Genomic DNA, 24347 nt, shown 5'->3' with positions numbered 1-24347 from the left:
GCCCACAACAGCCGTAACTTGCTTCTGCATGGACAACTTGCCATCCACATGGATGCCCAAGCTTTTAACAACGGTCGCAGGTTCCGGGGGTGACCCTAGTTCTCTTGGCCAGAATTGATCATTCCATGGGTTGCCAGCGATGGTAATTGGCAACACCTCGGTCTTATCAGGATTGATCTTTAAGGAATTCATGGACATCCAGTTGGCTGTGCACTTCAGAATGTTTTGTAATCTTGCGAAAGCACCCAGACCATCATCCAATTGGATGATGATCTGGGTGTCATCCGCATAGTTGTACACCTGACAGTCCATCCGTTTAAGCAGCAGAATCAGAGGCTGCAGGTAGATATTGAATAAAAGGGGTTTCAGGTTTGTATTTATTAAAAGTGATAGTTTTTAGATATGATTTGAGAAACATTCCGTTCCCCGGCCTGATGACAATTCAGTTAATGAACTAAGAGGCAAGTCAGCGGTCATGTGTATCCTATGTGTGGCTAGATTTGTATTATCTATGGAGCAAATGTTAAGTCTATTAACTCAAACAAAAGTGTCTTTTTATGCAGACATGCTGAACTTTTTTACGCAATTCTTCTATCACAATATTTGTTATTGTGGGACTGATTACGATGTTGGTCTGAAACTAAACCGTCCAACTCCTAGTCAGATTCGTTTCCGACAGACTCGCTGTCGGCGGTTCCTCCAGACCAATTATGATGCCTTTAAACACCGTTCGGAAGGACTCCTATTAACTTAAATGGGAGCCTGTGTTCTGACTGACAACACAGGCTCCTATGGGGAAAATGGGTGTCTTCGGAAAACCTTGCACCCTGGCACGGGCACCCCATGGTGCCTGCCACACTGTGCATGGTTTTTCAAGGGGGTCCCTTGGGTACCCCCTCGATCCCAAACAAGTGGCCTCAGGATGAAGGGGGGCCTGCTAGGGGCCCCCAAAGTCTTGTTCCGACAGCCTTTTTATGTCTGACAGATTGAGTTGGAAAGGCTGTTGGAATCCTATATCGTAATCGGTCGGTCGTAAACGCTGTCCGTCGACCTGTACGAATCCGCTCCGACCGACTCGTATTCTCCAAATGCCGTTCAGAACCGATTCGGAATGACCAAATGGTTCCCCTTCCGACCGCGAGCATCGTAATCGGTCGGTTGGAAACAATTCCGACTGATCGATGATGATGGTTCTGACATGGTCTAGGGGGAGGCTTTCTGACCAACATCGTAATTAGGCCCTATGCCCTGAATCTTAGTCTCCAAAAGTGGAAATCCAAAATCAGGTCAAAAATGGATTCTTAATCGACTAAGTGAAATTACAGAAGGAAACTGCAGCAAGGCCAGAAAAACAGTAGCCAAGGCCAAGTCAAAATCCCAAGATCAGTCCAAGAGCACATGCAGGGTTCAGTAGAAGCAAGCAGGAGAAAAGAAAACCGAGGGAACTAACAAAAGAGAACAATAAAAACAAGCACTGGCGTTGCCAATAGGTCTCCCAGTAGGAAAGTTGGAGCTATTACAATTGCAAATATCAATGCCTTTTAATTTTTGTTTTCATTTTAATAACATGAAGGGCTTTGTCATTTACAAAACCAATAGCTCCAACTTTCCTACTGCGAGACCTATTGGCAACGCCAGTTCGGGCAATGTATGAAGCAGTACAAGATGGCTGACCATGCTCACATAGATGCCGTACATGTTTTCATGTAGTAGGACAGCTAAAAGCCAGAAGAGGGCAGTGTTGGCAATTACAATTAAAGGGACGCAATTATTAGCAAATACAAAATTATATGTGCACACGCCTTGAAGTACGGGAAACTGTTGTCAATATCAGCGCTTGGAAATTATATGTGCACACGCTTGCCTTGAAGTACGGGAAACTGTTGTCAATATCAGCGCTCGGAAATGATATGTGCACACGCTTGCCTTGAAGTACGGGAAACTGTTAGACAACAAGCAATGTCCTGAGCAAATGTACAAATGGGGGTGGGGTCGCACACTACTCACACACCGGCGGTGTCGCCCCTAAGGACTCTGGTCAATGTAGTAAAGTGTTCGCGATGCATCATCTTTCGGTCTTCTGCTATCTTCGCTGTCTTCGCCAACCCTGGACACGTGTTTCGGGGTATTACTCCTCATCAGCAGGGATAGGCCGTGTACTGGGGTTGCCGATGGCTGCCAATATCTGCCAGGTATAGTACCACTCAGGCGCGTAGGTGCGGGATCCCAGGCTCGTCAGCCCGCTGCTCAAGGGAGCTTTAAAGTTACAAATGGGGGTGGGGTCGCACACTACTCACACACCGGCGGTGTCGCCCCTAAGGACTCTGGTCAATGTAGTAAAGTGTTCGCGATGCATCATCTTTCGGTCTTCTGCTATCTTCGCTGTCTTCGCCATCCCTGGACACGTGTTTCGGGGTATTACCCCTCATCAGCAGGGATAGGCCGTGTACTGGGGTTGCCGATGGCTGCCAATATCTGCCAGGTATAGTACCACTCAGGCGCGTAGGTGCGGGATCCCAGGCTCGTCAGCCCGCTGCTCAAGGGAGCTTTAAAGTTACAAATGGGGGTGGGGTCGCACACTACTCACACACCGGCGGTGTCGCCCCTAAGGACTCTGGTGAATGTAGTAAAGTGTTCGCGATGCATCATCTTTCGGTCTTCTGCTATCTTCGCTGTCTTCGCCATCCCTGGACACGTGTTTCGGGGTATTACCCCTCATCAGCAGGGATAGGCCGTGTACTGGGGTTGCCGATGGCTGCCAATATCTGCCAGGTATAGTACCACTCAGGCGCGTAGGTGCGGGATCCCAGGCTCGTCAGCCCGCTGCTCAAGGGAGCTTTAAAGTTACAAATGGGGGTGGGGTCGCACACTACTCACACACCGGCGGTGTCGCCCCTAAGGACTCTGGTCAATGTAGTAAAGTGTTCGCGATGCATCATCTTTCGGTCTTCTGCTATCTTCGCTGTCTTCGCCATCCCTGGACACGTGTTTCGGGGTATTACCCCTCATCAGCAGGGATAGGCCGTGTACTGGGGTTGCCGATGGCTGCCAATATCTGCCAGGTATAGTACCACTCAGGCGCGTAGTTGCGGGATCCCAGGCTCGTCAGCCCGCTGCTCAAGGGAGCTTTAAAGTTACAAATGGGGGTGGGGTCGCACACTACTCACACACCGGCGGTGTCGCCCCTAAGGACTCTGGTCAATTTAGTAAAGTGTTCGCGATGATTACGTGCTAACATTTGAGAAACTAAGTTCGGGCAATGTATGAAGCAGTACAAGATGGCTGACCATGCTCACATAGATGCCGTACATGTTTTCATGTAGTAGGACAGCTAAAAGCCAGAAGACGGCAGTGTTGGCAATTACAATTAAAGGGACGCAATTATTAGCAAATACAAAATGATATGTGCACACGCTTGCCTTGAAGTACGGGAAACTGTTGTCAATATCAGCGCTCGGAAATGATATGTGCACACGCTTGCCTTGAAGTACGGGAAACTGTTGTCAATATCAGCGCTCGGAAAACAAGAGCGGCCCGGAAAGTGAAAGTACGGCCGGCCACCGGCCAGCCATGAATAATTAGGGGAGGAGAAGCCGCAGAGCGCACGCTGGGTGAAGCCCTTTGATGTGGTGAGGGAGGGAGGCTGATGCGCGTGCATGTTTGGTCACGTGATTCACTTGAACTTAAAGAAAACCGCAGCAAGAAGCCCTTGGTTTGACGAGGATTTTGAGGACATGAATTCTCGCTCCGCTCAATGCGCTTGCGCGCATTGATAGGTCGCGAGACCTAAAAAGTGTGGGAACGGAATCATGGGTGCAAACTGATACATCAAGCGAGGGAGTCAAAACAATCAATGTTGTTGGACACAAGCCTTCTGCACTAACTAACATTTTATAGGCTCCTGCCCTGCCTGACCTGGACGTCAAGTACCGTTCCTCTGGTGTATAATGCTGCATGTTTCAGACCTTACTCTGGAAGCTGTTGCCCTCCATGACAGTAGTCTCCTTTGCCCAGTATTCTTCTTAATTCTCACATGTGGTGTTATAACCTGAAACCTAACACTCATGCATGGAGTTAGGAAACTTGAGAGTTTGGTGCTAGAGTTTTCTGTTGACAGCAAAGGAATACACCTTATGCATAACATAGGCAGCGGCAGTCACTCTTCAATTGTGAACCTAGTGGAAAGGGACGAATGATGGCAGGGTAGTGGGCATGTGCTCTATCGTTTACAACTGGGTTTTACCCCCTATGTTAACCAAGACAGACTTTAGGGACTGCAACAAATTCTGTTGCAGCTTACTGTACATGATCTGCTGACTGCAGGCCTACTCCTAATCCAGCATGGATAATGCAAACAATAACTCTCCCCTGAGGAAACCTTGGCCGTTTCTTGGCCTGTCATTGTAGAAACACACAAGAAAATAAGCTCTTGTATTATTCTTGCCAACAAGGTCGGGGTAGCCTCTTTCATCCACCCCTGCGCATCCATGTTGGCACAGTTGCACCCTGGTAGAAACCTACCCCAGTTGTAAAAGCCGCCTCCAAGGTCATGATGTACCAGGACATAGGTATACAATAGCTTAATTGCAATGCTGATAGATGTCATGGGTTGCCATCTCATAAATCAGAAGTAGAGATTTAAGTGTCTGGGTAGCCTCGGTGATCCACACCTGCATATCTATGTTGGCACAGTCGCACGCTGGTAGAAAGCTACCCCTGTTGTAGTTGCTGCCTCCAAGGTCTTGATGTACAAGGACATAGGTATGTGGTAGCTTTATTGCAAAGCTGATAGACGTCATGGGTTGCCATCTCATAAATCAGAAAAATAGATGAAAGTGGTTGGGTAGGTGTGGAGCAGTATCAACTCAAAATATATCTCGAAAGGTGAAAGGGTGCTATTTCTAAAGGGTTGGTCTGTAGAGTGCAATTTTTGTAATCGGGAAAAATTATGATATCGGTCATTAAAAAAAATTAAACTGCACTTGTCATAGGTTTTGGAACTCATTAATATACCTGGTTCAAGATGGATGAAAAGTGGAGTGAGGTAGATTAGTTTTTAAAAATGTCTGTAGGAAGTAATGGCGTGTATGAGGTCATTGTGTTTACTAGAGTAAATAAAGATGGAAAAAAATCAATGTAGAACAGTTTATGTTCCAAATCAGAGTGCATAAATTACACAGTGTAGAAATTATGTTGTGTTGCAAAAATAACTGAAAAGAACGAGTTACTTACTTTTGGCACAACTCATTCTGCCACAGATTCCTCATCTTGTTATGTTATGTTCTGTTATGTTATTTATATTTCTAGAGCGCACAGCTGCCCCAGCAAAGGGGCGTCCTGGCGCTTTTGACAGGCACTGTAACATAACACACAATAAAAGAAGGGAAGACTATTCAGAGGCGGGAAACAAGAAGGTTTTGATCGCCTGCCTAAAGGCGAACAAGTCATTAAGAGCTCGGATGCACACCGGAAGCGAGTTCCATAGCCCTGCTGCGAGCACCCGGAATGAGCGGCCACCCATTCTGTTCAGTTTAAAGCGGGGGCAGACTGCCAAGTGGAGAGCCTCCGATCTCAGAGTATTTTTTTTTTTTATTATTTTATTTTATTTTATTTTTTTATTTATTATACAAAGCACCTTAGATCAAAATATTTATTTATTATTATTAATTACTCCAAGGAGTAAGTAAGTTGGCAAGTGCCGGCGGCGAAGAAGATTTCAGAATTTTAAAGGCCAGACACAGCGCCTTAAATTTGATCCGCTGTCTGACCGGAAGCCAGTGTAGGGCCAAGATGGTACCTGACACAGAACAGTGTCTGGGGAGGCCCACAATGGCTCGCGCCGCGGCGTTTTGCACCCGTTGGAGCCTGGAGGCCTCCGCCTGATTCATCCCCAACATCAGCGAACTGCCGTAGTCCAGCCGAGATAATATCGACGCCTGGACCACAAGCTGTCTGGTGGGGGGATCAAAGTACTTTAAGACCGGCCTTATGCCCCGCAGGATACCATAACACGTGGCGGCCGTCTTCTTAGTGTGGTCCGTAAAAGTGAGCGCGGGGTCCAGCCAAATGCCTAGATTTTTCACTCCCGAAGCTGGAATCGGAGTAACTCCCAGCTCTGGTGGCCACCACTGGTTTCCCCATAGCTCCGCGTGCTTCCCCAACACCAACACCTCAGTTTTGGTGGCATTCAACTGGAGGCAGTTGGTGCGAAGCCAGCTTGCTACTGCCACAAGTCCCGCACGGAATCTGGGGGCCTCCACCTCAAGGTCTCCACTAAGTGTCACCGCCAGCTGCGTGTCGTCAGCTGTGAATATTCATGTAGCAAACTGGATTTAGATTTTTTCAAAGGAACCGTCTTGCACACCCGTACGTGGTGCCATCTAACTCTGCAACAACCATGTACTGCCTCCGGAAGTGAAGGTGCAGAGCCATATATAAGGGCCTCTCCTGTATGATACAATTAGTTTAACTTGAGCTTTTTTCGCACACTCATACGTGGATCAACCGAAACTAGAACTAACAATGTGATGAAACTTGGAACATTTTTAACTCTCCGATGCCCACTCCATATAATGGGGAACAGGGATTATGGTGAGGAAGCTGTGCTAAAATAGAGTTTCAACCAGAAAGAACATTACCAAATTTAAGTAACTTGTTCTTCTGATGCATACTTTTAACCACAGATTCCTTGCTTTTTGAATAGATACCAAAGCAATACCTCTCAAAAGGTGTAAGGACCTAGGAATGGGCAAACTCCATGAACTTCTGTAGGACTGAGCAGACAAAATGGACCTCCCTGTGGACTTGACTGCAGAGACAGAAATGACTGGTTAAAGTGCATACAGCCGCAAGTGTAGCAGCCTGGCAGACCACCACTTACCATCACTATTGTAGCTGCCTTTGCTATTGTAAAATGAGCCCATAGGGTTTCAAGGGGGTTTCATCCTAGCCAGGGCATAGCATGTTTTTGTGAACAGCATAATTCATCTCATCTGGACAGGGTTCACTTCTGTACTGCCTTTCCCCTTTTTGCCATGGCAAAGACCACAAAGAGCTGGTCCTTTTCTTGGTACTCTCTCATGCCCTCAATATAGAATCTGAAAGCTCTCTCTCTTTCAGGCTGGTGATGATTTATCTCCTCGTTAGGGGGCTGTGGGGTTGGGAACACCCAATGGCCAGAATATATAGATTTGGTAGATGGGCGCATAGCCACAAGAATAACATGCACAACTTCGGCAAGTAAATCTAAACCGCTCAGTTGATGCTATTCAGTTTCCATGCATGGAGGTCTAGGTTGTGGATACTCTATTGTAGGATCATACCCTGTTGCTGAGACAGGAGGTCCTCCTGAAGAAGTAGACTGATCCCACTCTTCTGGCCCAGTCGGGAGCAATCAGGATGACATGTGCTCGGTCTGTCCTCATCTTCTTCAGAACGTAGATGGAGAGACAGGGATGGAAAAGTGTAGAGAAGACCAGTATTCCACTGTAGGCTGCTGTCTCCTAAGGAACCCCATGATGGGAACTCAATGGGCAATAATCGTGACACTTGGGATTCTCAGCAGTTGTGAAAAGATGTAACAAAGGTGTGCCTTGGTGGCTTGGCGAGCCAACATAGCGGACACCAACTAGAGGAACTCCGATAACTCTGGCCTTCCAAATCCGGTAACATCCTTTAACTATCCAGCAGCTATAGCTGCCCGTGATTTTGGAGGACTAGACATCCGGCAGCTGCGCTGTTCCCCCAGGGGTCTGAGAGGCGGCCATGGAGTTGGTGGCACCCGCGGCACACCAGAGTTGTGGACTGGATCCCGCCATCAGGCAGCAACGGACCCTGGGCACATCTGACTGCACTGCCAAAGAACAAAGAAGGTTGGCCTGTGGAGAGCTGTAGTGCTGCTGGACTCATTTGGGACGCCCTGCGGCACTCTGACCCCTATATCGTTGCCTGGGGCCACCCCTAGGGGCTTCTTGGCACCCACGCTGCCTGTGACGTCGGGGGCTGGATCCTGCCATCTTGGTGGCAGCGTACCCAAGACACAACTGACTGAACTACCTAAGAACACAGAAGATGGGCCTGACAAGAGCTACCGCACCGCTGAGGGACCCCCTGTAGCACTCTGACCCCTGCATCGCTGCCAGGGCCGCCCCCAGGGGCTCTCTGGCACCCAAGCTGCCTGTGACTTCAGGGGCTGGGAAGCCAGTGACCGCGCCGCTCGTCCGAGGGCCCCGTGGCCACCACGGTCCAGACAGCACCCACAACACATCGGAGTCATGACCCGGAGTCCGCCATTGGGCGGCAGCGGGCACCTAATTGCACCGCATCAGATCTGGGAGAGTGGGCCTACTTAGGGCTGCCACGCTACTGAGGTAGTCGGTTCTCCTGATCTGTCCGAAACACCTTCTACAATATTTCTACCCGCACAGTGCTACTGGGGCCCCGGGTGACATGTTGACCCGTGACAGTGCCTGGAATTCCAACACTGTCAGAGGAGTGCCGAATGCCAGGAGACCTGGCTGGAGCTTGGGGAAGGTACGCTGCAGACTGGTGGTCTGGAATGTGTGATCCTGTTAGCGGGTCCGCGTTGTGGTCGGCCCTAGGTGGTGGAGGTGGCCGAGCTAGGCCCGGTGTGGCTTGGGACCCGGGGCAGACCGTTCCCATGAGGCGCGACCTCTGTCGTTTCAAGCCACAGAGCAGCGTGCGGAGTGGTCTGACGGCATGTCCCTACTGATCCACGGGTCCCTATGTGAAGATATACTGTGTTATAATCCTGTTTGGGGGGTCCTGCCACATGCCATGACAAAAAAACAATTCTATAGCACCTCCAACGAAGCAAAGCACCTTAGATCAATATATTACCACAACTGCAGGAGCAGCAGTAGGTCCAGAAGGTTCAGGATCCACTCCAGACAATACCGCTTTGCTTGCTGCCATCACGCAGTCATCACGCAGTCATGCTAAGATTGGTGCAGAGGTATCGTTTCAGCAATAAGACCTCAGGAAGGTGGGGTACAGCATCACTGAGACAGAAGCCAGAGTGTCTACAGTAGAGGACACAGTCACGACTCTCCAACAGCAGGTCAACAAACTGACAAGGGTGACCTAGGAATTGGCCGCACGGGTGGTGGATGCCGAGAGCCACGCCCGGCGAAACAACCTACGCTTCGTGGGATTCCCAGAGGGATGCAAAGGCATCTTCATGGAGACATTCCTGACGCAGTGGTTACGCTTCCTCCTGCTGGACGATATGCTCTCTCCTTGTTTTGTTGTGGATCCCTCCCATGGGGCCCTCATGAAGAAGCGCCTCCCCCCAGGCCAAATGACTAGAAATTGACATATTGCTACTACAAGAAAGCAACCTAATGGGAACAAGGGCTCCATGCTTGGCCCGCTTTAAGTTTTTCCAGATCTTCCACTCCAGGTTCACCCGGGGCACCGCTATCCTGATCCATTGCAGGGTCCCATATAGATCCACCAAGACCTGGACGGACCTGGGTGGGCAATATACTCTGTTGACAGGATCACTATACAGGGAATCACTGACGCTAGACAGTTTCTACTCCCCATCCCTTCCCCTGGGTCAAGCCTTTGTTGACAAGGTCTTACACCTCTGGGTGGAACTACCGGATGGGCTGTCAGTGATTGGAGAAGACTGGAATAACATCATGGCACCGGAGGACAGATGGCGCATGGAAAGACCTCGCCGAGGCATGGACTGAGACTTCAAAGCTGCATTCTCTGGTGGCTTCCTTGGTGTGGACATACGCATGGAGAGCCTATCACCCTTCAGAATTGGGATATACCTTCTCTCCGCTGTCCATGGGTCCTTTTCTTAGACTATTTATTTATTTATTCCAGGTCCTCAGATACATAGGGACACAGGGGTGTCCATCCTACCACAGACGCTGTCCGGGGCTGTCAGACCACTCCCCAGTAACACTTCAGCTGCAGGTGTGGTCTCGGAGAGCTGCTTTCCGATGGCGCATATCGCCTTGGCAAGTATCTAATTCAGAGTACAAGACCACATTGCATCAAGGGATTACAGACTATCTGACGCTCAACGCAGGCACTGCCCCCTCCGGAGTAATCCTGTGGGAAGCCCTAAAGCCCACACTGAGGGAAATAGAGATAATTTTCTGCGCCAGAGAGCAACAACGCCACGGCAGGTAGTTGAGTTGGAAATCCGAAAAAGGACCCCCAAGGTCCTGATCAGGGATGGGGTTGGAGCCCGGGCTAGACGCAATCTGGTTCTCTCCCAACAGCAACATCAACTGCTCATGAACGAGGCTTGGATGGCGTGGCAGGCAACCCAGTGTAAGATGTTTCAGTGGGAGGACAAATAGAGTAGGATGCTGCACCGCTTGTGCCAAATCGTTCGGGCGCCGACTCCGGTGCTGGTTCTACGCGACGCAGCAGGTAGGCAACATACCGATCCACAAGCGATTGCCCAGGCCTTCGCTGCATATTATTCAGAGTTATATGCCAGTTTGAGATGTCTTGTCCCATGATCGAATCCGAGAATGTCTGAAAGACACCCTGCCAAAAACGATCTCGGATGACACCCAAGGACAACTTGACATGCCAATTACTGAGAAGGAACTTGCAAATGCACTGTTGGGCCTGCATTTCGGCCGTGCCCAGGGACTCAATTGGTTTCCGTGCGAATTCCTGAAACTATACAAGTCCCAATTAGGGGCACACTTACTGAAGGCACTACAGGAGGCCTTTGAGTTGCAGATCCTCCCACCGGATTTGCGACATGCTGAAATCGTGGTGTTTCATAAACCCAGACATTCCCCGGTAGACCCCTCTTCTTATAGACCGGTCATTGCTGAGTATATATAAGCCTAGCTGCTGGGTAAGATTCTTGCGGATCGTCTCCTTCCACACATATCTGATCTTGTCCAACTCGACCAGGCAGGTTTCATGCCACACCGCTCCACATGCCACAACATCAGACGGGTCCATACAGGCCCTCAACTTTGGACCAATGTTTCTGACGTATATCCGTCTACTTTACACAGACCTTACTGCCTCGGTGTGAGTGGCGGGTCGTGGTCAGCCACTTCCTTATCCTTAGCAGTTATAGACAGGGGTTTCCCCCCTATTATTTGTGCTGGCGGTCAAGCCTTTGGCCAGATGTGTAAGGCGAGGCCCCCTGGTGCGCATGTTTGAATGGTTCACGGGACTGTCAGACAGGATCGCACTGTAAGCAGACGACATGCTCTTCTTTCTTACAGATCCACGGATCCTACATATTTTCTGAGTGTTCAGGGAGACCTCAGGCTTAAGTACAAACCCGTTGAAGTCAGTGCTGTTTCCCGTCTGTGGGGATCAGGGCCGCGGAACCTGGGCAACTCACTTGACCCATACCGGGGAAGGGTTTCAATTACTGGGTATCTGCATATCCCCTAATCCGACTGTCTCATGGATGTACAACTTAAACCTTTTATTGCCACGCATTTGAGAGGAGACAAAGGCATGGTCTTCCTTGCCTCTGTCCCTGCTTGAACGATCTGCCATTTTAAAAATGGTTCCCCAGCCACGATTATTATATTGGCTACAGAATTTCCTGTATGATATTCCACAAGCATGGTTTAAGCAGATCAGCACAGTCCTCAATCATTTTCTGTGGGGTGGTGGCGTGGTTAGGGTCGCCCTCCGCACCTGCATACAATCCACCTACTGTGGAGGTATATCTGCGGAAGACATGCATGCCCACTATTCCGCCTCCCATCTGCTCATTATCAATGAATAGTGGTACAGCGCACAGACAGACCTGGCATATGCAGTGGAGAGACGAGTGATGGGCAACGAGCCGCTGACAGACCTTCTCTACAGTCAGATGGGAACAGCTCACCTGCTCCCAGCAGCTAGAGTGGTCATCCGGTTATGGTGACAGGCAGTCCGATGGCTAGGTTGGTGAGGAGGCTGACTTAGACATCCCCACTATGGCATGGAACCTTCGTCTGACAGGTAGCCGCACTTCCAGGGTTTCAAGCATGGGACCTTATTGGCATATTCCCGCTGGGTGACACTATGAAAGGGACTGTGCTCAAATCATACCAACAGCTACAGGATGAATATCACCTTCACCGTTGTCAATTCTATAAATATTTACAACTCAGACACGCCCTGACACCATGTATTAAGGACCTAACGGAGATACCAGAGTTTAACCTACTGGAGGGGCAGTTGTTGATGGGTAGCATGGGCATACACAAAAAAGACAATCAATCAATCAACCAGGACATTTGTTAAGCGCTACATACCCGTGAGGGTCTCAAGGTGCTGGGGAGGGGGTGGGGGGGGGGGGGGTGCTGCTACTGGTCGAAGAGCCAGGTCTTGAGAAGTCGTCTGAAGGCAGGAGGTCTTGGGTCTGCCGTAGGTTCGTGGGGAGGGTGTTCCAGGTCTGGGCGGCAAGGTGGGAGAAGGATCTGCCGCCGATCTTTGGATGCGTTGTACTCAATCAATCAACAAATTTGTATAGCGCGCTACTCACCGGCTAGGGTCTCAAGGTGCTGGGAGGAGGGGGAGTCGCTACTGCTCAAACAGCCAGGTCTTGAGTTGTTTCCTGAGGAGAGATGGTCCTGGGTCAGCCGTTGGTGGGTGGGGAGGGAGTTCCATGTCTTGGCCGCCAGGTAGGAGAAGGATCTTCCTCCGGCGGTGGTTTTGTGAATTCGTGGGACGGTGGCGAGGGCGAGGCTGGTGGATCGGAGCTGGCGTGTGGGTGTGTAGAATGTGAGGCGGCTGTTGAGGTATTTGGGGCCCATGTCGTGGAGAGCCTTGTGTGCGTGGGTGAGGAGTCTGAACGTGATCCTCTTGCTGACGGGGAGCCAGTGCAGGTCTTTCAGATGGGCAGAGATGTGGCTGTGACGGGGGATGTCCAGGATGAGTCGTGCAGAAGCGTTCTGTATGCGCTGGAGTCTTCTCTGGAGTTTGTGGAGTCTGTGGCGAGGGCGAGGCCAGCGGAGCGGAGCTTGCGGGTAGGGGCATAGAAGCTGAGTCGTTTGTTGAGGTACGCTGGGCCGGCTCTGTGGAGGGCCTTGTGCGCATGGATGAGGAGCTTGAAGGTTATCCTCTTGTTGACGGGGAGCCAGTGTAGGTCTCTCAGGTGGGGTGTGATGTGGCTGCCGCGGGGAATGTCAAGGATCAGTTGTGCCGATGCGTTGCAGCCGTCTCAGGAGCTTGTTTGATGTTCCTGCGTAGAGGGCATTTTCCGTAGTTCAGCCTGCTGGAGACGAGGGCCTGGGTTACTGTTCTTCTTGTGTCGGTGGGGATCCACTTGAAGATCCTGCGGAGCATTCGGAGGGTGTTGAAGCAGGATGAGGAGATGGCGTTGACCTGTTTGGTCATGGAGAGGGTAGAGTCGAGGATGACCCCCAGGTTGCGTGCGTGGTCAGTGGGTGTCGGGGCTGTTCCCAGTGATGTCGGCCACCAGGAGTCGTCCCAGGCTGAAGGGGTGGAGCCGAGGATGAGGACCTCCGTCTTGTCCGAGGTCAGTTTCAGACGGCTGTTTCTCATGCATTCGGCGACGGCCTTCATTCCTTCGTGGAGGTTGGTTTTGGCGGAGGGTCTTTGGTGAGGGAGATGATCAGCTGGGTGTCGTCGGCGTAGGAGATGATGTTGAGGTCGTGCTGACGGGCGACGTAAGCGAGGGGGGCCATGTATATGTTGAATAGCGTTGGGCTGAGGGAGGAGACCTGGGGTACGCCGCAGATGATATCGGTGGCGGTGGAGCTGAAGGGGGGAGGCGGACGCTCTGTGTCCTGCCGGAGAGGAAGGATGTGGTCCAGTCTAGGGCCTTCTCTTGGATCCCGGCGTCGTGTAGGCGTGTTCGTAGTGTCTGGTGGCAGACCGTGTCGAAGGCGGCCGACAGGTCCAGGAGTATGAGGGCTGCTGTTTCTCCGTTGCCAAGCAGGGTCCTGATGTCGGTGGCGGCGATGAGGGCGATTTCGGTGCTGTGGTTGCTATGGAAACCGGACTGGGATGGGTCCAGGATGATGTTGTTCTCTGGGTAGCTTTTCTCGGTGACCTTCGCCGGGAACAGGAGCAGGGAGATGGGACGGAAGTTCTTGAGGTCCTTGGGATCCGCCTTGGGTTTCTTGAGTAAGGCGTTGATCTCGGCGTGCTTCCAGCTCTCTGGGAAGGTTGCTGTCTCGAAGGAGGTGTTGATGACTTTCCGGAGATGGGGTGCGATGACTGTGCTGGCTTTGTTGAAGACGTGGTGAGGGCATGGGTCAGACGGGGACCCAGAGTGGACCGAGTTCATGATTTTGATGGTGTCATCGTCGTTGATGTTGGACAATGCGATCATGCGGCCGGTGGTTGCGGCGGTGGGGGTCTCGGTGGTTGGTGGGGCTGTCGTGTCGTTGAAGCTGTCGTGGATGTCTGCACTCTTGCGGTGGAAGTAGGTGGCCAGTGAGTCGCACAGGTCCTGCGAAGGGGGGATGACGTTGGTGTTGGAGCTGGGATTGGAGAGTTCCTTCACGATGCTGAAGAGCTCTTTGCTGTTGTGTGCGTTGTTGTCCAGGCGGTCCTTGAATGCGGTCCTCTTGGCGGTTCTGATGAGTTGATGGTGTCTGCAGGTGGTGTTCTTGAGGGCCGTGAAGTTGTCTGCTGATCGTTCGCGGAGCCAGTTCTTCTCCAGTTTCCGGCGAGTATGCTTGGAGGCCTGGAGGTCTTCAGTGACCCAGGTGGCTTTCTTTCTGGTGCGGCTGTTGGAGGGTGTCTTGAGCGGGGCGAGGGTGTTGGCGCAGTCGGTGATCCATTGTCGGAGGTTGAGGGTGGCGGTGTCGGGTTCGGTGGGGTCGGTTGGTGGGCTCTGGGCGAGGGCAGTAGCTAGCTGCTCTTCGGTGACTTTTCCCCAGTAGCGACGAGGCATCTGTTGGGTGCGGCGATGTATGGTATGCTTCCTGAAGGTAAAGTGGATGCAGCGGTGGTCGGTCCAGTGGGGTTCGGTGGTGTGGTTGAAGGAGACGTGGGGGCTTGCCGAGAAGATGGGGTCTAGCGTGTGACTGGCGGCGTGGGTGGGTGTTGTCACAATTTGTCTGAGTCCGAGGTTTGCGAGGTTGTCGATCATGGTGGTGGAGTTGGCGTCGTTGTTGTTCTCGAGGTGAAAGTTCAGGTCCCCGAGGAGGATGTAGTCTGTGGAGGCGAGGGTGTGGATGCTGATGAAGTCGTCGATGGAGTCACTGAACTGTAGTCAGGGTCCGGGGGTCTGTAGGTGAGGGTTCCGCTGAGGGTGGTGTTGTGATCGGTGTGGATCTGGAAGTGCATGTGTTCGGTGTGGCTGAGGGTGTCGTAGGTGTTGGTCGATACTCTGTGGGTGTTCCTGTGGACGATGGCAATTCCTCCTCCTGTTCCGTTGGTGTGGTCCCTGCGCGTGATCTTGTATCCTTCCGGAATGGCGATGGCGATGTCGGGTGTGGAGGCAGGGTTAAGCCAGGTCTCTGTCAGGAAGGCGACGTCAGGGGAGGTAGAGTCGAGGAGGTCCCAGAGCTTGATGGCGTGTTTGCGGGCAGAAGGGGTGTTGAGGAGGATGCATCTGAGGTAGTTGGGTTCCTTGGTGGGTGGTGTGGCTGGCCGGATGCTGGTGAAGTTGCAGTTCCGGCAGGTGAAGGGTCCATGGGTGCGCTTCGGGGTTGCTCAGTAGCAGGTGGGTTCTTGGTCGGGGTTGAGTGCGTGGAGGGTGCTGGTGTCATAGTGCAATCGGGCATCGTGGCGTCTCAGGGGTCCAGGGGTTCTAGCGCTGGGCGCAGTCCAGGCGCGGACGGGTGCAGCGGCCTCCATATAAGGTGAGCAGGGAGGGAGGAGCAGCTGGGAGGCGGGAGCGGCACGGCCTATGGGAGAGTGAGGGGGCGGGGCCGCAGGGAAGCAGCGGCAGGAGAAGGCGGCAGAGCGGGGTGCTGGCGGGAAAAAAGGGGGTCAGGGACTAGTGAAAACAAATAGTGGACGACAAATGGCAGAAGAGACAAACACTTGAACAATACTAAGGGGCACACAGAATAAAGGGCAGTAAATCAGGTACACAGCAGGCACCGAGTGGCGCGATGGGGCGGCGAACTTACAGCTGCAGGTAGGAGAGGCACGGACACAGCAGAGGTGCTGTGTGGCGTGGGGAGCGGCCTGACCTGCAAGCAGGGTCAAGGGTATACCAAACCCTGACTACACACAGCCACACAACTCTAGACGTACTGTGAGTTACTGGGAGGGAGATGTCAAGGGCCTGGATGATGACGACTGAACAGAGGCACTGGCAAGCCCCCACGGTGCGTCCATCGGATCACGCCAAAGCCTAATTCAATTTGAATACTTGCATCGAGCATACTTCACCAGGTCTCGCCTCTGGTGAATGGGGGTAATATCCTCTCCTGCATGTCTCCATTGTGGTAGGGAGGATGGAACCTTCTTACATACGGTATGGAGTTGATCCGTGCTCCTGCCCTTCTGGCGGGGTGTGACCTCTTGCTTGGCTCTGGTGTTGTCCTGGCAGATTCCACTTGAACCCAAGCTAGTTCTTCTACAAAGTACGGAGGTAATAGGTGGTAATAGATAAAAAACAGCACCTCTTGTTATTGTGGCTGAGCCTGGCCAAGCATGACGTGGCCCAACACTGGAGGGAGGTTTCCCTAACCTTGCTGGGTGGATGGAAGCCAGCTATGGACAAATATATGGGATTGGAACTAGTAGTAGTCCAGGCATGTGGGCACACCCAGAAACACAGTAAAATATGGAAACGGTGGCTGGAGTACAGAGGAATTGATTTGCCCCATACACCGTACTCTGGATCCCTTTTAGATCAGGAGACATATTCATACAGCTTTAGATACAAGGATATCGGGTAGCCCTTCCTACCTGAATGCTGTGGACCATCATTTCAGCTGGGTTTAAGGTGGAGTGATCGCTCTGTGCCAGGAGTTTTCTTAAATGTTATTAAATTGGTATTGCTTTGTTTAAGCTACAATTGATATTCTATATATATCTGGGGCTTACAGGCAACATTGTATCACAAATAAATTTCAATAAAATGTTTTAAAAAAACAAAACAAAGGTATGCCTCACCAGGCAAAGATGCTTTTTACCATCTTTGAATGGAGATGTCATTCATAGTCCAGCAGCTGGCGTCTACTGAGCTTGTTCACCCTGGAATCCAGTAAACCCGCTAAACTGATTAACAACAGCAAATAAAACAACGAAGGCCCAGCCATTTTCAGGGACATAGTGCCTACTGGAATAGGATACGAGACCCCACATTGCCCTATTTGTTGAAGAACCAAATGGCGGTTGTGTTGGGAATTAAGACCTGAACCAGTTTAGTGGGTGAAGGCCTTCAAAGCCAACTAGAAGGCACAAAGCTCTAGAAGACTCATAGGGAGTTTCTGCTTAGCTGAGGACCAGATCCTTCTGATCCACCTGTCTTACAGTGAACACCCAAATCAAGAGACGATTTGTCCTTCACTACTGTGAGGTCTGGTTGGAGTAGGGAGAAAGATCTGCTGCAAGTCGGGTTGCGGTCCAAGAGCTGCTACAAAATGAACTAGACAAATTCCTTCAAGACCTTGAAAAATAAGGAGGGGCTACCCTACTCAAAAGGGACAGAGCACCAATAGACTCAAGAGTCAAAAATCAATTCTCCCTTTTGAGATACTTCAAAGCATACATACAATAAGAGATATCCACATCAGTCATATACAGTCACCAGCAGCTCATCAAGGCAACACACCAACTCAGGATCTCAAGGCACTTGTAAAAATATTTAATGAAAATCCCACAATAGTTTGATAAAAACATATAATTAAAAAAGTTGCAAAATACATAAAAAAACATACTATATTACACTTCTACAAATTGTCCAAATTTCCAGGACCGGACCACGTGGATAGCGTAAGATTGGAAAGCTATGGGAATGTGAGCCGGTCATACTGTGTTATTTAATAACATAGTAAACAAGTTTATAGACATAATTGCACCAGACGGTACTGAAGTATCGACAACCACATGGTGGGGTGAATTATTGTATGAAAGATACAGAAAGTCATCCGTGAATAATTGGCCTCTACTAAATACAGCCTGTTACTGAGTGCGTTGGCACCGGTCTGGTCCTTCACTTCTCTCTGCTGCTCTAAGCAGAGCAGACTGACGGACCGTACCGTGTGCATACTGTCAGATTGGAAAGCTACGGGAACGCGAGCTGGTCATCCTGTACTATTTAATGCGGAGTGAACAAACATAGTAAACAAGTCTATAGACCTAATTGCACCAGACGGTACTGAAGTATCGACAACCACTTGTTGGGGAGAATTATTATATGAAAGATACGGAAAGAAATCTGTGAATAATTGGCCTCTACTAAATACGGCCTGTTACTGAGTGCGTTGGTACCGGTTTTATAGAAAAAATATGTTTTTAAACAAATGGAAAGGAGAAGATTGAATGACTTGTTTGTCCTGATGAAGGTGGTCAGATTGGTGTAATCCACCAAAACGAGTCGACGCTGGAATTTCTGTTAAATTTGTTGAAGACAGTAAATATACAAAGACGGAGAATTAATTCCTCTTTGATGTGCTGTCTATTATCGCAAATTAACATCCACAAGACAAATGTTAGTGTCTCATTACATTCCTTTCCAGGGGGTTTTGAAATTTGGACCATCTGTAGAAGTGTAATATATTATGTTTTTTTTAATGTATATTGAATGTATTTTGGAACTTTTTTAATTGTATGTTTTTATCAAATTATTGGGGGGTTTGCATTAAATATTTTCATAAGTGCCTTGACATCCTGAGTTGGTGTATTGCCTTGATGAGCTGCAGATGACTGCATATGACTGGTGTGGATATCTGTTATTGTATGTATGCTTTGAAAGATTCCTTCAAGATACAGATGTTGCTCAAAAGGCAACATCTGTATCATCAACCGATGCTGCGTCCACTAAAGAGGGAAGTTCCCCTGTTAGGATTGTATGGGTTAATGGACACTTGAGACTAGCAAGATGCACAAGAGCCTCAGAACCGTCTGCGTTGAAACCCAGGAATAAGTCTGAAACATCGGTGTCATGTCGTAAATATCCTGGCCTGTCTGCTGGAGTGAACAGGCCTTGAAAGCTACAGTTTCCGAATGGGATCTTCTTTTTAAGTTGCAGGTGGGACTTTGGCTCGGTAATAGAGAACCCCAGAGAAGAGAGAAGGGTGACCATTGTTTACAGGTGACAGTGACAAGCCCTTCTTCAGCAGTCAAATATCACAGTTTGGAAATAACTGCATTCCTACTCTGTGAAAATTGAACTTTACCATCACCATCATCTTCGCAAGTACTCAAGGAGCTGAGGTAATGCCGAAGGGTAGAATAGTAAACTGGTTCTGCGCCAAAGCTATCATGAACTGAAGGAACACTGGTGGGACTGCTTGATGAGCACTTTAAAGTAAGTCCTTTGCAAGTCCAGGGGCACCATCTGGTCCCCTAGATCCAGGGCTTCAAGGACTTTGGCTGAAGTCTGGCTCTTGAACTTGTCCTACCCTATTTAAAGAGTTTTTATAGCGCTGGAAGACCCGGGGGTATCGGAGCACTTTATAGAACTGAGACAATGACAATATATCCAAAGGTGTGGAATTAGCCTGCGATTACTCAATTTGTTTGGTACCAAAAAATAGCTGCAGTAGCACCCCATTCCCCTCTCTTTTGGAATGTTCTCTATGGTCCTAGCGGCCATTAATGATTGGACTTCTACACAATAATGGAAGCATACTTTGCTGAAGCCTGAACATTAGTAGATGGAATATGAGGGAGAGTGGATGTGAAAGGGAGAACATAACCTTGTTGGGCAATTTGCATAACTCACTTATCTGAAATAACAGCAGGCTAGCGGGCCAGGAGAAATCAGATTCTGTCCCCTACCAGTCACCTATCCCATTGGGATGGGGAATCAAAGTGGCTTGGATGCATCTACTGCAGGCAAAGTTGAAGAATATTGCTGCTCTTGGTGGTGTCTATATTTTCTACGTTCAGAACAAAAGAGGGGAAGCGAAGTAGTGCGATTCCTCTTTAATTGTATGGATGGCCAGCCGACACGTGTTTCGTCGTCAAGCGGTAACAATGCTTGCACGACTCATCAGGGCTGTTGCGCGAAGGATTAGGACCATAGGTCGCTAAGCCGGTGATACTTCCGACCCGGCGGAAACAGTGCTCCAGGCGATTCTGGTATATGAATGCCACAAATGAAATAAAACAAAGCACCTGCTTTCGTGGTGCTGGAGTGGTTGAGTAGGACGATCCGTAGTGAACCGCTGCGAGGAGGTACTCATCTCGCAGGTCGTGCCATCAGCGTCTTGCTCAAACTACTGAACACACATTCATGTGTGATCACAAGAACCTTAACTATCACTACGGATCGTCCTACTCAACCACTCCAGCACCACGAAAGCAGGTGCTTTGTTTTATTTCATTTGTGGCATTCATATACCAGAATCGCCTGGAGCACTGTTTCTTTAACACAAAGCATCGCTCAAACTACATGACCCTTGAATTCTGGAGCCACAACCACCGACGAGCGTCTACCTGGTCTCGAGCAGGGGCCGGGTCGGAAGTATCACCGGCTTAGCGACCTATGGTCCTAATCCTTCGCGCAACAGCCCTGATGAGTCGTGCAAGCATTGTTACCGCTTGACGACGAAACACGTGTCGGCTGGCCATCCATACAATTAAAGAGGAATCGCACTACTTCGCTTCCCCTCTTTTGTTCTGAACGTTGTCACTTGTACTAATTTATGCCCATTGAGACATCTCTTTCTGTACTGTATATTGGTGTGCATTTGGTTTTTGTTTTGTATATGTTGAAGCGTGTGCCCTGCACACCCTTAAGAGGGGTTTAGGGCCTTTTTCCCCTCACCTACTTGCACCCAGACCTAACCATTTCCTACACTAACGTGTGCTGTGCGCCCAGCATTTCCCTGAACTTCTAAAAAACCCGAGTTCTCCATAGCCTGTGTCTATATTTTCTGCCACCACCACATCCTCGTTAGCCACAAAAGGCTATGATTGATGTTGCACTTTGGCTGGAGAACAGACCCAGAGAGTATCCTCTGAATGGTCGTTATTGTTGGTGAAAATTATGGCATGGTGAAAGTAAACCTAAGGAGTGGGCTGTAATGTGAGTGTCTTGAAAGCTGCATTGCAGAGTAAGCCTTTTTACCAAAAAGCCTGGAACTGTGAAATTGCATAAAAGGGATACCTGCATATCTCTATAGAATATTATTTTGCGCATCCAGGCATGACACCTAGTTATGACACTGGTGCCAATGGCTAAACTGTTATAGTCCATTGTGTCTAGGATGACCCTTAAAATATATATTTTTCTGTGTCTTACACGTCTTTTTATTGTCTGGGCAAGGGCGTTCCTGGATTCATCAAGATTGGGCTGTCAAGATCTTGCTGGCCATTTCCCCTAGGGTATGAGAGTACTGACCCAGGATACAGACAATGTTCAAGGACACCAGTGCCAAGATGATAGAAGAAAGAAACTCTTCCAAAAACATCAATGCCTTTTTGTAGTGTAGTTCCTATATTCCCAATAGGCTCTGCGCATTGGAATAACATAAACAGCAGTTTAGACGTAGGACTGAGGTCATCTAGGTCTCTACTGACTATGTTAGACTTAATTAGTTTTGCCAGCTAGCTCAGAGGTCACTAGAAACTTTCTCGAATGTTCAGGACAGAGTTAACCATCCTGATTTAGACAAGAAGGGATTAGTTTCTGACAACCGCATAAACATGACAACTTTGCTCCCTCAGAATAAAGAGTGTATCTCTAGAGTCGTGTGAAAACAATAGACGGTTATTTCACTCAGTCAATCGTGCATACTTAGTTTCACCAGAGTGCAGAGAAATAAAGAGACGGGCGTTTTCAATAAAAGGTGTTATTTATTGAGCAGTCTTCTTTCCCATGCAAGAGAAATGAATTGCCACAATTGCAATATTTATCATGAAGTAAAGTGCGTACAGTAAAAGGAGTATTATGAAATAATACTGTAGAAGCATTGATATGGTTTCTTAGCCATTTCATACTTTAAAATGGATCAAATATATACATACATAAAAACATTGACTAACATACTCAACTGGTGCTTCTAGGATACCCCTACCCCGGTGTACCTGACCTAAGCCTAATACGTGGGAAGGAGTAAGTAAGTTGCAGTTTAAGTTAAGTTGGTTTTTGCCAAGAATCTGAATCAAGAATTCTCTTAAGGGTTTAGTCAACTCCGTACCTTGGTAATAGAATGTAGGAGGTCTTGTATCTCTCTCTCAGGACTCAATCTCCCAGCAACCCACAAGGGTGACTGGAAACACCGGAGCTGGATTTTCTCGGCTGGAGAAAAAGACAGCGTCTCTCTCAGTGCGTCAAAAGGGAGGGGCGGCTTCCTTCGGCTTCTCGCATCAGCTGGGCTTCGGGCAAGTAGATAGCCGCTCTGCTTCAAACCACCGTGTCCTTGCTTAAGGCAACGTTGATATATTTATACCTGGAAGGTGCCGGGTTTGACGTAAGGTTGGACATAAGACGTCACTAAGAACTAACAGAACTTTCTGGACTCCAGGAGTTCTTGTGCAAATCAAAACAAAAGCAGGGGGATTTCCCGGGCTGCTGGAGGCTTGGTTTGTTTAAAGAACGTGTTGTACTTTCTAGGAGTCTAAGTCTAGGAGAGTAGCCTTGCCGTATTTGGACTGCATGGGCTATTACTAAATATGGACATGATTCCTATGCCTTTTATAAGGATATTATTTATTATAACCACATAAGGGCATGAATCGGGAATATCGAATTAGGGTCCAAGATAGAAACACAACATTTTGATTTCCTGTCTGGAGGCACAAAAGAGATTGTATTGGGGTTGACCTTTCTTGTAGGAACCAAACTCTCAGAGGTATGCTGCTGAGTCAAAAACATTTGGTTTCCATGGATAGGCCTCTGACACCTAACTACCAGATCACTGACTAGGGGCCCCAGATACGGTTTAGTCCATGCTACCATTAAGGTGTTTGTTAGATGTTTAGAGCAAGACCTATCCTGCTTTTTATGTTCAGCAACATATAGTTTTACCTCCCACTCCCTGATTGTGACAGAGATGAGCTTCCAGAAGTTGCCATATGGTTTAAATCCTGTGGTTTTACATAGGGGCATTTCACTAGCACACTGTCTTTTTAAATGCAGTTTTGTCATTGGTAAAAACGAACAATGTTGGGATCGGAGTCAAAGGGCACAGAAAAGATGGAACTGATGTAATCGTGTAGGGGTTGTAAATGTATACACCTGTTTGCCATCAGTTCTGGAGAAGGTACGGGGTCACGACAAAGTTAAATAGAGCTACCTGTGGCTATTGACAAGGTAAGGAATATGTGGGTATAAGTATCTATCAGAATATGTTACTGCTTAATTCCAAACATTTCCTCGTGTATTTTCGACAATGCATAGCTTATGCTCACGCAGCTGATATACAAATGAAAATATATGCATGGGAGTGTGTTTCATTGTGAGACCTTAATTATTTAACGAGAGCTCCCTTTCATTTTACCTTGTTTGTTCCTGAACCAATATTGCAGTTTGGAAAAGATGATTCCCCAATACTGGGAGGGATTCATGAGTGGTTTCAAATGCTCACCCCATGGAAAAACTAAATATTGTAAATAAAAACCTTTGAATTCCAATACCACAAATTATTATTCGATCTCTCTAAATTCCTCTTGCCTGTGATGGCATAGGCAAAATGAAAATTTTCAGCTGATGTTTTAGTTAAACATTTCTCATTTTCTGTTTAAGGAGTATCAGTAAGTTGGCTTGCATGCTTACCACCGGCATCTGCTGTAATCTACTGGTAATAGTAAAACACAGCCTTTCTTTTTCTTTGATTTCAGCCATGACAACTACTGGAACGGGAGAGGGCTTTGGAGCAGTAACATGGTGGGGCTTCTCACCAGCTCTTGATCTTCAAATGAAATGTAAGTGATACATCTTTGGTCCTAGCATGAGATATCCATTCCTTTTATTTGACTGCCACTGTTCACCACTCCATGACTTAATTCATACTGTGGGTCTAGGCATGAATTTAACTAGGCTTGCATATATTGAGACCCTAAGCAGGACCCAAGCATTAAAGTACTCAAGCAAGGGGTGATAGCTCTCATTGACTTTTATATTGTTTGTTATGGGCATAGAGCATAGCATGGTGTCCTTTGGAGTTGGCAACTATTTGATGTCTGATCTGATATCTATACAGTCTACTCATCAGTAGGCCCTTTGAGGTTTATTGCATATCCTCAAACCAGAAATTATTAACACTGAGGAATGGCATTGTGGT

General features: G+C 48.8%; 1 protein-coding gene across 1 annotated transcript in view; it reads left to right on the top strand.

Moving 5' to 3' along the window:
* The window catches only part of DNAAF3 (dynein axonemal assembly factor 3), a 162605-nt gene that overhangs the window by 5050 nt on the left and 133208 nt on the right, over positions 1 to 24347 (top strand). Inside the window, exon 2 of the mRNA XM_078655025.1 lies at positions 23905 to 23988. Within this exon, the coding sequence (XP_078511151.1) occupies positions 23907 to 23988 (82 nt within the window). The 5' untranslated portion in view covers positions 23905 to 23906. The remainder of the gene's footprint in view (positions 1 to 23904; positions 23989 to 24347) is intronic.

Source organism: Lissotriton helveticus, chromosome 7, assembly GCF_964261635.1.
Source record: "Lissotriton helveticus chromosome 7, aLisHel1.1, whole genome shotgun sequence".
Classification (NCBI taxonomy): Eukaryota; Metazoa; Chordata; class Amphibia; order Caudata; family Salamandridae; genus Lissotriton; species Lissotriton helveticus.
This window is presented reverse-complemented; position numbering and strand designations above follow the sequence as displayed.